General features: G+C 36.4%; 1 protein-coding gene across 1 annotated transcript; it reads left to right on the top strand.

Moving 5' to 3' along the window:
- Positions 1 to 2,682: 2,682 nt before the first annotated feature.
- On the top strand, positions 2,683 to 12,109 carry LOC109053229 (B-cell receptor CD22-like). Its single transcript, XM_042768312.1, has 9 exons — positions 2,683 to 2,703; positions 2,795 to 3,020; positions 3,109 to 3,360; positions 3,445 to 3,693; positions 3,777 to 3,861; positions 3,945 to 3,978; positions 4,531 to 4,608; positions 4,728 to 4,814; positions 11,950 to 12,109. The coding sequence occupies exons 1-9, from the start codon at positions 2,683 to 2,685 to the stop codon at positions 11,968 to 11,970; spliced, it is 1,053 nt and encodes a 350-aa protein (XP_042624246.1). The 3' UTR covers positions 11,971 to 12,109.
- The last annotated feature ends 362 nt before the right edge of the window (positions 12,110 to 12,471 follow it).

Genomic DNA, 12,471 nt, shown 5'->3' with positions numbered 1-12,471 from the left:
ATGGAAATATTATGTGTGTTGAAATAGACCTTTGTACTGTCTGGAGAAGAAAGAAGGAGAAGGAAACTCCTGTAGGCCACCAAACCAAAAAACTCCAGCTTCAGGGACAGTTGTTCATTATTTTATTAAAATACCTATCTAGCATCTGTCTGTCTGTGTGTCTACCTAAAAGTTCCTTGTTAATTTCCTTTTTCTTTTTCTTTTGTCCTTTTTTTTTGTTGTTGTTGTTTTGTTTTTTTTGCCACAAACTAAGGAACTCACTCAGAGAGGGGAAGTTAAATCATGGTGGTTTACCATGTTGTGTTTCAGAGCTCTGTGTGTGCCCTGATCTCATTATTTGTCATTCAGGCTTTAAGGAGCTCGGTAAGACAGACTTTTGATATCTCTTTGTTCTTTTGTTTCTAAGTGTCTGTATTTTTTTTTTTTTTTTTTTTTTTTTTTTTTTCATTCAGTCAACATCAGTGTCAGCAGTGAGGTAAGCTGAGCCAGATTTTATGGAGGTAAAGTCTTCAGACAAGAAGAAATGAGACTGATAAAAAGCATCATACTGATAAACTGATAAAAAGCATAAAATGCTGTATAAATAAACATTATTCACTTCTTGATTCAAGGTGCGTTGGTTTATATTTACTTGTCTGCTTTTTAGACTATTACATTTGTAAACATACAATGGATTTCCATCCTCTACTATTGAAGATCTGGGTCAGAGTTAAACAACAAAATATATACATAAAAAGAATTTGAAATTATGTTTTTTTCTAGAAATTAAAGTGCCTCTATTCAAACTGGTATAACATTTTATTGTCAGAAGTTTAATAGATACAGGTAGTCACCCAACTTGTCCTGGGTTCTTCCCTTCTGCTGGTTGACTGATGAACTCAAAGGGGCTTTCCAGCCATTGTAGAGACACACTTCAAATGATGCTAATAATGTCATAAATAATGTCATTTTAAATATCTGCTGTACATTTGTTGTAGTTGTGGCTATGCTGAAGTCTGTCAGAATGACTGCTTCTATTTTGATCTTTCTGCTCATGATTCACGGTGAGTCACAGCAACTGTTCACTCTGTAGACACTGAGTATATTCGTTTTGCATTCACTGATTAAAACAATATTTTTCAAGTATTTCATATGAAGTTGAGGATAATATAAATAAAAAATACATATATGGTGATTACAAGGGGTCATGAACTGAGAAATCAAATTTACCTTGATCTACTGACATACAACAGGTCAATGTACTATAAAAACACCCTGTAAGTTTCAAAACTCAAAACTTTCTTGTTAGTTTAAAAACAGCTTTTATTGAAACCAAGCTTAGAAAATGACTTGTTTTGAAATCGGCCACTTTATGACGTAATAGTGTGGCTAAACCCCGCCTCCGCAGGAGAAGATCAGCCTGCTTCTACATCACTGCCTCTTTAGCCCCGCCCAAGAGAGACAAGAGAGACGCAAACACAGGATTACTCCCTTAACAGAGCCAGACAGATGACATCACAAGATTACAAGACACTGTGTGGTGAAAACTGTTAAAAAATAGTCTTTGAATTGCCTTCTTTGTGTTCCTAACACCGTATCTAGATCGGACATGCGTGCTGTTAGTGCATCATGGTCTTTCAGGTCAGAAGCAGCGCGAATGCTTGTCAGTCAGAAATAGAGCAGGACATCAGTTTACTGTTGAATATTTGTTGTGTCAATCTATGCAATTCAGTATAGACAGAATCAGCAATTATAATGGGTTCTGTTGCGTACAGTCACGTCCGGTGTAAACACGGGGGAAAATTAGCAAAGAGCTCCAGATCGCATCAGTGAAACACTGATTGTTTGTTTGCTTTAATTAACTATGGATTCGTTTTTAAATGAGAGTATGATGCAGGCAGAGAGACTGAAAGTAAACGCTAATGCAGTGCTGAGTCTGACTAGAGCAGATCCAGCAATAATTGTGTAAACGTGCTTTTACCACTTACATTGTCTGTTCCAGATCGTCATACTTGAGTATTTACACATTTTTAACCCAATTGCTGTCTTCAGAGTACGTCACAGAAACTGTTAGCCAATCACAGCAGTGGGCGTTCCCTTGAGTCTTGAATAAGCCCCGCCTACAAAAACAGACCATTCTGCAGTGAGGCTCAAAAACGGGATAGAAAATAACCTATTACTTCTAAATTATGATGTGTTTTGATGTAAAATCACACTAACATTAATAGTGAACCTCTGAGAACATTATAATATAATTTTAAAAATACAGTTCATGACCCCTTTTAAAGAATATGTCAGAGAGCCTTAAAAGAATATGAAGTTGTGCTGAATATGAATTCTGTGTTTCAGGGGTTTCTAGTGCTGGTTGGGGTGTGAGTTACAGTCCTTCACACATCTGTGCACTAAATAACTCATCAGTGATAATGAGCTGCACTTTTACATACCCTACTGGATATAAGATCATGAAAGTGTTCTGGACCAAAAACCCTGTAAAGGGTAAAGAGCCTTTAGATCTGTCTAAGTATCCTGAATACAAACAGAGGCTTCAGTATCTGGGAGACAAACAGCAGCGCTGCACCATCAGACTGAGTCATGTGACACAGAAAGATTCACGCATGTACTGTTTCAAATTCATCACTAATAAAGATGATGGAAAATGGATTGGTTATCCAGGAGTGACTCTTACTGTCACAGGTGACTTTCATGAGGCTGAGCTCTTCTTCTGTGCATTATGTTGAATAATAATCAGTGTATGAGAGCAGCACTAGATATAATGTGTGTGTTGTGTTCAGATCTTCAGGTGGAGGCTCCTGAGAGAGTGACAGAGGGTCATAATGTCAGTCTGACATGTAAAAGCAGCTGCACTCTGACTGACAGAGCAACATTCATCTGGTACAGAAACTCACAGCCATTAACTGAGAGAAGAGACAGAAACAATCAACTCCTGCTGCAGTCAGTCAGAAGAGAGGATGCAGGCAGATACAGCTGTGCTCTACATGGACACAGTTACATCTCTCCTGCTGCTCATCTCAATGTCACCTGTGAGTACAGATTCATTAGTACTTTTTAAAAACCTGGAAATTGTGTTTGAATGGGATGATATAAGGATTTAATATGTATCCTTCATAGATGCACCAAAAAATGTCTCAGTGTCCATCAGTCCATCTGTAATAGTGGAGGGAGATTCAGTGACTCTGAGCTGCAGCAGTGATTCAAACCCTCCTGCAAAAATCAGCTGGTTTAAAGAAAAAACATTTGTAGGATCTGGAAGAATCTACAACATCTCAAAGATCAGCTCTGATCACAGTGAAGTATACAAGTGCAAGTCCACCAATGAACATGGAGAGAAATACTCTGCTGCTGTGACTTTAAACATCATGTGTGAGTTAATGCTGGTTCAGTTTAATTCTTTGTCACCTCAGATTTATCATTATTGATAATGATATCTTTATTTTTCTGTTTCAGATCCTCCCAGGAACATCTCAGTGTCTATAACTGGATCTGGTGTAATAGTGGAGGGAGATTCAGTGACTCTGAGCTGCAGCAGTGATTCAAACCCTCCTGCTCTGAACTTCAGCTGGTTTAAGGAGAATCAAAGCTCAACTGTTGGATCTGGACAGAGTTTCAGTGCTCTACAGAGTGGACGCTTCTACTGTGAGGCTCACAATCAACATGGATCTCAGAGATCAGACGCTGTTACTGTCACTGTTAAAGGTAGAGCAGCTCATATACTTACATTACTCCTTCTAAACTGAGCTATTCTGATCAATTTCTCTAAATCTTTCATCTTGTCTCAGTACTATATTGGAAGACATCTTATACAGCCATTGTAGTTACGCTTTGTGGAGTTGTGGTTGCTTTCATCATTGTATTGCTTACCTGGTAAGAGTCAGATTTTTCCTTATTGTGTTTAGTTATGTGGTTTAATATTGTGTAATGTTAATATAACATGTTTTCTTTTCGAGCTGCTGCGTGAACAGGAACAAACTGCAGTCGAAGGTCAGTCAGTTTCACTATGGGCTCAAATAAGGCTTTGCTCAATAGGGGGCGCTAAATGGAAATCTAATGTAATTAAAAATAAATGAGGAAAATATGGAAAAAAGAAGAACCTAAAAAAGGAAAGATTTGACTAAAATTTGTTAAAAACACAGAGTCAATGAGTTGTTACATCGAGATCCACTCACAGCAATTCAATCTGATTTATGAAAGAATCAAATAACTCTTAGAGGCTACATCATGCATCAGAAAAAAAAATATTGAAATTTCCATGTTTCTAATCAATTGCTTTATTGTACAGTAAAATCTCAGTTCTATTAATATACTGACAGGGTGCCAGATTTTCATTTGCGCATACAAATGCACATACGATCATAACAAATGCAGAACGTGACTGAACATCAAGATATTAGTGATGTATATATTTATAGATGAGTTTTATAATGTATGCTATTCTTGTTTTATATGTCTTCATTCTATGGCTCTGATTCTCCAATCTTCTGTCTTGGAATGCTGATGGCAACACTATTGGATATGTTTTCTTCTTCTTTTCAGTCTCTCACAAACAGTTCTAATGACATGAGCATAATATCTGATCCAAGTCTGTTCTCATATGTGTATGAGAATGTGGTGGTAAGTGTACAGCTTTTTTATTCAAGCCTAGACAAGGTCACTATAGTACTTTTTAAAACTAGTTGTGTTTTCCTAATTTCTCCTGGTTCTCATTTTACTTCTGTCTCTCTTTCATGAAGGCCGTTCATTCTTGCAGTAAAACTCCTGATCCTAAAATGAACATCCCTCTGTATGAGAATGTGACGATTTATGAGAATCTTAACATTGTGAGTCAATAGAGAATATGCTTGTGCTTTTAAATGTCCTGTTATTTAATCTACACCAACGAGCCATTACATTATGACCTGTAGTAGCAAGACGTTGATTCGACGAGGTGCTGATAGGTCTCTTGGGGGATCTGGTCCCATAATGTCAACAGCAGGTCCTCCGGTTCCAGTGCATTGTGCTTTTCCAATTCAAACCACAAATATTCATTTGGGTTCATGTCAGGTGAATTTGAAGGTATTTGCATTAACAGAAATTCACCATCATGTTGCTCAAACTGCTTCTGGCAGTGTTCATGGCGTATTATCCTGTTAATAATGACCAACACCAGCAAGGAACATGATTGCCATTGGTGCACTTGGTCTGCAAGTGGGACAATAAATGGGATAAAAATGGGATATTTGGGATAATGGGGCCCAAAGAGTCCCAAGAAAACATCACCCACAACATAACACCACCACCGCCGGCCTGTGTCTGCCTCAACAGTGCATGCATGTGCTTTAGCCTCTGTTGGTAATCAGCGTATCAGTGCTCGGACACCAAAGTAATGCACCAGGAATCTTGATTCATCACACTAGGCCACTTTCTTCCAATCATCCACGGTCCAATCTCAATGATCTTTGGCCTATTTCATGCTTTGTTGGTGATAATAAATAATAATAATAATAATACATTTTATTTGTAATGCGCTTTTCTTAAACCCAAAGCGTTACAGTAATAAAGTAATAAATAAAATAAAACAAAAACACCAAAAGCAATACAACAATTCATTAGAGAAAGACAGTCTTAAATAAATATGTCTTAATCAACTTTTTAAAATAACCCAACGTTGGTGCATTTCTGACGGGCAGAGGAAGCACATTCCATAGCTTAGGTGCTTTGTATGAAAAGGCTCTTTCCCCCATGGTCTTTAGCTTACATGATGGCTGGTAAAGTAAAAGAGAGTTAGTAGAGCGAAGAGAGCGTGATGGAGTATAAGGACTGATGAGATCACAAAGATACTAAGGTCCAGTCCCATGAAGTGCCTTGTATGTTAAAATAAGAATTTTAAAATCAATTCTCGCATTTACGGGAAGCCAGTGTAATTGTGAAAGAACCAGTGTAATGTGTTCACGAGGAGAAGTACAAGTGAGCACACGAGCGGCAGAATTTTGTATAATACTGAAGCTTGCTCAACGATTTAGCTGGAAGGCCAGAGAACAAGGCATTACAGTAATCTAACCTAGTTGTTATGAAGGCATGTATAAGCCTTTCTGTGTCTGCAAAAGAGAGAAAAGGTCTAAGTCGAGCTATGTTTCTCAGGTCGAAAAATGCAGTTTTAGAGATGTGTTTTATGTGTGCTTCAAATGATAATTGTGGATCAAAAATGACACCAAGATTTCACACCTGTGAAGTGGGGATTACCGTACAGGAATCAACAATCAAACTGATCTGCTCGGCCTTACGAGTAGCCGCCACTGTACCAATCTGCATCAGGTTCAGTTTTGGAGCCATTCAGCTTCAGGAAGTTGTTATGCATCCAGATACTGATCTCTGCTAAACAACCACGCACAGCTATTAATGAGCAATGGACATCAGGACTAGTGGTGATGTAAATCTGCGTATCATCTGCATAGCAGTGATACCCAAGACCATGTTTCCTAATGATCTGCCCAAGTGGAAGCATATAAATGTAAATAATATTGGACCCAATACTGAACCCTGAGGAACTCCCTGTCGAACAGGCACGGTATCTGAATTGTAGTTACCCAAGCCAACGAACTGGGCACGATTCATTAAATAAGACCGAAACCAATTGAGGACAGCTCCAGAAAGACCCAACCAATTTTCCAGCCTGTCAAGCAGAAGAGAGTGACATATAGTGTCAAAAGCAGCACTGAGGTCTAACAAGACCAAAATACTGCCATGCACCAGAATCCGCCGCGATAAGAAGATCTTTTGCAACCCTCATTAAAGCGGTTTCAATACTATGCCCTCTTTTGAACCCAGATTTAAAAGGTTCAAAGATACTGTTCAGAGCTAGGTGATTATTTGACTGAACTGCCATAACACACTCAAGAACTTCAGCCAAGAATGGGAGGTTAGAAATCGGCCTGTAATTGGATAAATCAGAAACATCACAACCAGTCTTCTTAGGGACTGGTGTACTGGCAGCTATTTTTAGTTCTGGAGGAACAATTCCAGAAGTCGATGACAAGTTCACAATTGAAGTCATAAAAGGGCAGATTGATGCAAGGCAGTTAATAATGACCGAGCAGGGAACCAGATCTAAAATACTGGTTGTAGAGTTCATGGACTTCACTGTACTTATAATAAAATCATCTCCAACCATTTCAAAGTTTGAAAAGGTAGTAGTTGGGAAGTTTGAAGGCTGGTACTAGCTTTTAAAGTGCTATATATACCCTCAACCTTACCGGTGAAATAATGAAGAAACTTATTACACTGGACAACAGAGGAATGAACAACGGCCTTAGTTGGTTTGAGAAGATTGTCAACAGTCTTAAACAGCGATTTAGAATTTGTTGCAGCATTACAAATGATGCTTGAATAGTAGCTCTTACGTGCAGTATTCAAGCAGAATGGTAAGCAGACTGTTGTTCATGTAAAAAAGCCTGTGCACTGGAAAGCCAGATTTTTTGTACTGCCGTTCTAATTGTCTCCATGGCAGCTTTCATTAAACCGTAATCTGGGGTAAACCATGCCCAGGGAAAAGTAAAAGCCGTTCTCTCGCACAGTGCGAAAATCCAAAAGTGAGAAAGCATGGAATTATAGTGTCCACTGAGTTAGTTGGTAAGCCCAGAGACAAAAGTCGAAAATTTGAGAAGTCCATGCTCTTGATGTTACGATTTTATAGTGCGCTCAGAAATGGATCGTGAATACATAACATTTATGTCAAAAGTAATAAGTCTATGGTCACTTATACTCATGTCGATACTATCCAGAGATTGGATACCAACACCAGCAGAACATACCACATCCAATATATGGCCCAGCCTATGGTTCGGAAAAGTAACATGCTGTTTAAAGAGTTTCTCCTTTTTTAAAAATGTTTTGTTCAGAAGCGCTTCTAAAAATCTCTCTGATTATGTAGAAAATACCAGACCTTATATTGTACAATCACAGGACACCTGTTATTGGTAAGACACACCCAACTCAGAAATACAGTTTATATTGTATGATGACTGATGATGTGTCAATGACTGATGAAACTGATGATGATGATGATGATGATCTCATTCTTTCTTGGCTTGTCTAGCTGCTATATCACAACTACAGCAACCAAAAAAATCTGTTTAGAAGTTTAAGGGTCAAGAGCACAACTAAAGCAAACACTGACCACCGTAATGGTAACCAAAAATATTGCTTTTTCTCCTTCAGTGATTCTGCTTAACGTCAGGTGTCTTCAATAACTCTGTTTTGGGGGCTTGAAAACATAAGCTTTTGAACACGATGCCTGTATCATCTCCATGTAAACCGTAATGGTGAATTTGTGAAAAAGGCATGTGCATGCGTATTACGTTTTTGCGCTGTTTTTCTTGATTGCCAACTATAGGTATGTTGTGGTTTTTTTGTGCTATTTGACTCATTTTGAATGGTTGCTTGTAAGCATCTCATTTGATTAATTCTAATTAATTCTAATGTGTTAAATTTAATTAATAATATTGCTTGTAATATGTTGAGTAAATAAAGTAAATCATTTTTTACAGTGAGTATGAGGTTTTAGAAGTAGAAGGCAGGGCAACAGTTAAAAATTTCAAAGTTAAGTTTAATGTTAATACAAACAGATATAAATAGACAAGTTTTAGTCAAATATTTATGGTTTAGGCCACAAAACCCAGTGTTAAAGTACGAGCCCATTTGGAACATTAGAATACTGTAGGCTATCGGTGCGAATTAAAGAACAGATTTTTTAGGGATCACCATGCATAGTTATGTACAATAACAAATATGACACGATTTATAAAAATCAGAGAGAGATTGTTTAAATGTCGTCTGAAATAACGCTAACCACTTGTTTTGGTACGGTGGAAATTTTATTATTACATTTACATTTATCAACATTTGAATCCAAAGCTACTTACTAATGAGACAATAAAAGCAGTCAAACTAACAAAAGAGCATAACAAACACAATGCTATGACAAGTCTTGGTTAGGCCCAATGCTTTAATGTAGCAAGGTTTTTATAGCCACTTCATATATATATATAGCATATGTATATATTATACATATACACATAATCAACATTTGAAATGTTGAAACAAATGTTGACTTATACACACACACACTCACACACCCACACACACACAGAAAACAAGTAGATAGAATAGAAATATATAGAATATAGAAAGCAAGTTTTTTTTTTTTTTATGAAAAACAAGTAGCCTAGTTAGAAAATGAACAGAGAAAGCAAGTAGAGGGTTAAATGTTTTTTTTAAAATGTAAACATGTAAACAAATATGTACAGAATTATGTGAAGTTACATATTTACATTATTTTTACAATTACATTGCGTGGCATGATGGGTAAGGATAGTGGTTTTCAGATGTGAATGGGTGGGGAGGTATTTTCTTGACGTCATCAAACCAAAGTCAGAGTAAGCACATCGAGTGGTGTATCATTCCTGAATCCTGATATGAATCAGTCTTTGAAAGACCCATTATTATAGACAATTCAGTGACTAATCATTAAAGACAGACACTTGCATTTATTCCTGAATGAATCAGAATCTTGAACGAATAGATTGAATAAAAGGCTTCTTTTATTAACACAATGACTTACCGACACCTAGTGGCGATATTACTTTCATAAGTATCATAAAGTAGGCCTATCATTTCATTTTGTCATTACATATTTCTGTGTTAAAATGTTGTATTAAACATTAATCTCATTTCATTATACAGTTGTAATTGCTATGTAAATGCATGTACAGCCGTCTGATCAGCATTAAACTGTAAATAGGTCTACAACTAAAAGCAACTTCAGATGCATCTTCTATCTCTGAAGGCTTGATTAATACTGATTTAACTGGTAACAGCCTATTGTTATATTACATGTATTCTAATTTAATATTAAGATTTAATAATTTAGCATTAAGGATGACATACATATTTAGGCCTAATATGACATTCTGTTTAAAAAAAAAAAAAAATCTGACACTGATAGAATCATCTCTGGTTTATTTCTAGTTGTGAGTGCAGGTATGAAGTAAATTCATGAGATAAACAAATATTTCATTTTTCAGATTTCAATATTAAATTAAAAAACGACTGGGATGAAACCCTGAATATATGCTGATTCATCACAAAGACGACAGTCTTCTTTAGGCTATTCATTTATTTTACGTGAGCATTAAGAGTCAAAAAATTCTGCTTGCAGAATTTGGAAGAATATAAATCATTAAAGAACTTAGCACAAAAATCTGCAATTATTATAATGTCATTAGTTATTTTCCGATCAATATATAGTTGCTGAATAGAATTTTTAACTTGTTGCCTTTCCAACCTAAAGAAATAGGCAGCCGAATTCTGCTCACCCTCCTCTAGCCAATTCAGACAAGATCTGATAAAGCCATGGATTTAAAGTAGGCATACTAAGCTTATTTTAACTTCAACCCTGATACTACATCAGTAATTAATAACTGAAGAACGGCACAAAGCATTAGATTAGCTGATGCTAAGGGTTAGACATAACACATGGAATAAGTTAATTTGTTAATTTTATTAAGAACTGTTTGTAAGTGTGTATTGCTACTAGATCTTAAATTTCAAAGTACAGCTGTGCAATAAAGGTGTTCTATTCTATAAATTCAGTATAATGAAGCGTCTAATATATTTAACTGATACAGTAATTGTCAGTGTAGTAACACTATTATTTTTCAATTCTATCTACTTGTTTTCTTTGTGTGTGTATATATATATATATATATTATATATATATATATATATATATATATATATATATATATATATATATATATATATATATATAAACCTATGTGTGTACTGCATTGGGCTAACTGAAGCTTGTCATAGCATTTGCATTTTATTGCCCATTTTGTTGGTTTTGATTGCTTCTATTGTCCTTATTTGCAAGTCGCTTTGGATAAAAGTGTCTGCTAAATGACAAAATGTAAATGTATTTAATAATTAATGATCTACTTAAAATTTCCACCATACCAAAACAAGTGGTTAGTGTTATTTCAAAGGACATTTAAACCATCTCAGATTTTTCTTAAATCGTGTCATATTGTTATTGTACATAACTATGCATGTGATCCCTAAAAAAATTGTGTTCTTTAGCCTACAGTATTCTAATGTTCCAAATGTGCTCTACTTTAAACACTGGGTTTTGCTATAGGCCTAAACCATAAATATTGACTGAAACTTGTCTATTAATATCTGTTTGTATGAACTTTAACTTTGAAATGTTTTAACTGTTGCCCTGCCTTCTACTTCTCAAACCTCGTACTTTCTATAGTACCGTGCTGGGAAAACAAGGAGGAACATTGTGCTTTACGAGTTACCCATCGCGTGTTGGTAGAGGCGTGTACTACAGTTTGATTTGCCGATTGCGAATCGTGATTGGTAAAAAGTTTGCCAGAATATACCCTGACCCTATACGCAGAAGGCTGTGATGAACTGTGCTCTGTTACACAGTGACCTGGTCATCACTGCAGGTGATTTGTCTGTTACCCTGCAGTCGCTGTGAACAATGTGCTCACCTCTGGCATCAATGAGCTGCAGGCGACACACTGCTTCACGGCGGTTCATCGCTTGGACATACGTGCACCACTTTTGATATGTATTCACTACAGGGACATGTGATCAACCAACAAGATGCACCATATCCGAGATTGAAGTTTCGAGGCGCCTTGCCACCACAATTGGTCCTTTATCCAACTCCAATAAATCAACACTTTTTCCCATTCTGAGACCAAAAACTCTACTGACCGAAAGCCAGTCCTCGTGTAATATATACTGCTCTGTGAGCTGCACCTGCCAGGCCAGTTCATTGCTCTAGGCAGCGGGTGGTCATAATGCAATGGCTCATCAGTGTACACCACTGCAATATACTGATTGATTATAAGTGTCTTTTACACTTTGTAATTGAATCTCGTTTTTGTCTTGTTGACTCAGACTAACAGGAATATGCTGTAGTGGACGATGGCACACACCAAAAAAAAAAAAAAAAATTAAATGACTGCCTTTATGCTCTGTGTGGGTGGAGCCCTGAATGACTGACAGGTGTGTCTGATGATGCTTTACAGGAGAATTTTGAAAAGGCTGATGAAAATGGATACATTGGAAGTCAAAGGCTTGTCGTTTAATAATATCATTATGGAAATTTGTTGTTGGTATTAGCATTGTGGACTAGTTTTGATTATAATTACTTATAGTTATTGATAATTGTTTATTTATTTTATTTTTTTATTTTTTTATCTAACATTGTTGATTCCTCTTTCATTCAATTAATTAGTAGTCTCAATACTAGTAGTGTTATTTGACACACCCATGGATCATTTAATGGCTATTAAATGCACATTGCAGACAAACATTATTCCATCTGGTATGTAATGCTCATTTCTCACAATCAAGTCAGTCCCAGTGTATAAAATAAATTCCTACTCTATGCTTTATTCTTGTTTGATATGCCATTTT

The sequence above is a fragment of the Cyprinus carpio genome, chromosome A1, assembly GCF_018340385.1.
Source record: "Cyprinus carpio isolate SPL01 chromosome A1, ASM1834038v1, whole genome shotgun sequence".
NCBI lineage: Eukaryota > Metazoa > Chordata > Actinopteri > Cypriniformes > Cyprinidae > Cyprinus > Cyprinus carpio.
Note: the sequence above shows the minus strand (reverse complement) of the source record. Positions and strands in the feature narration are given on the sequence as shown.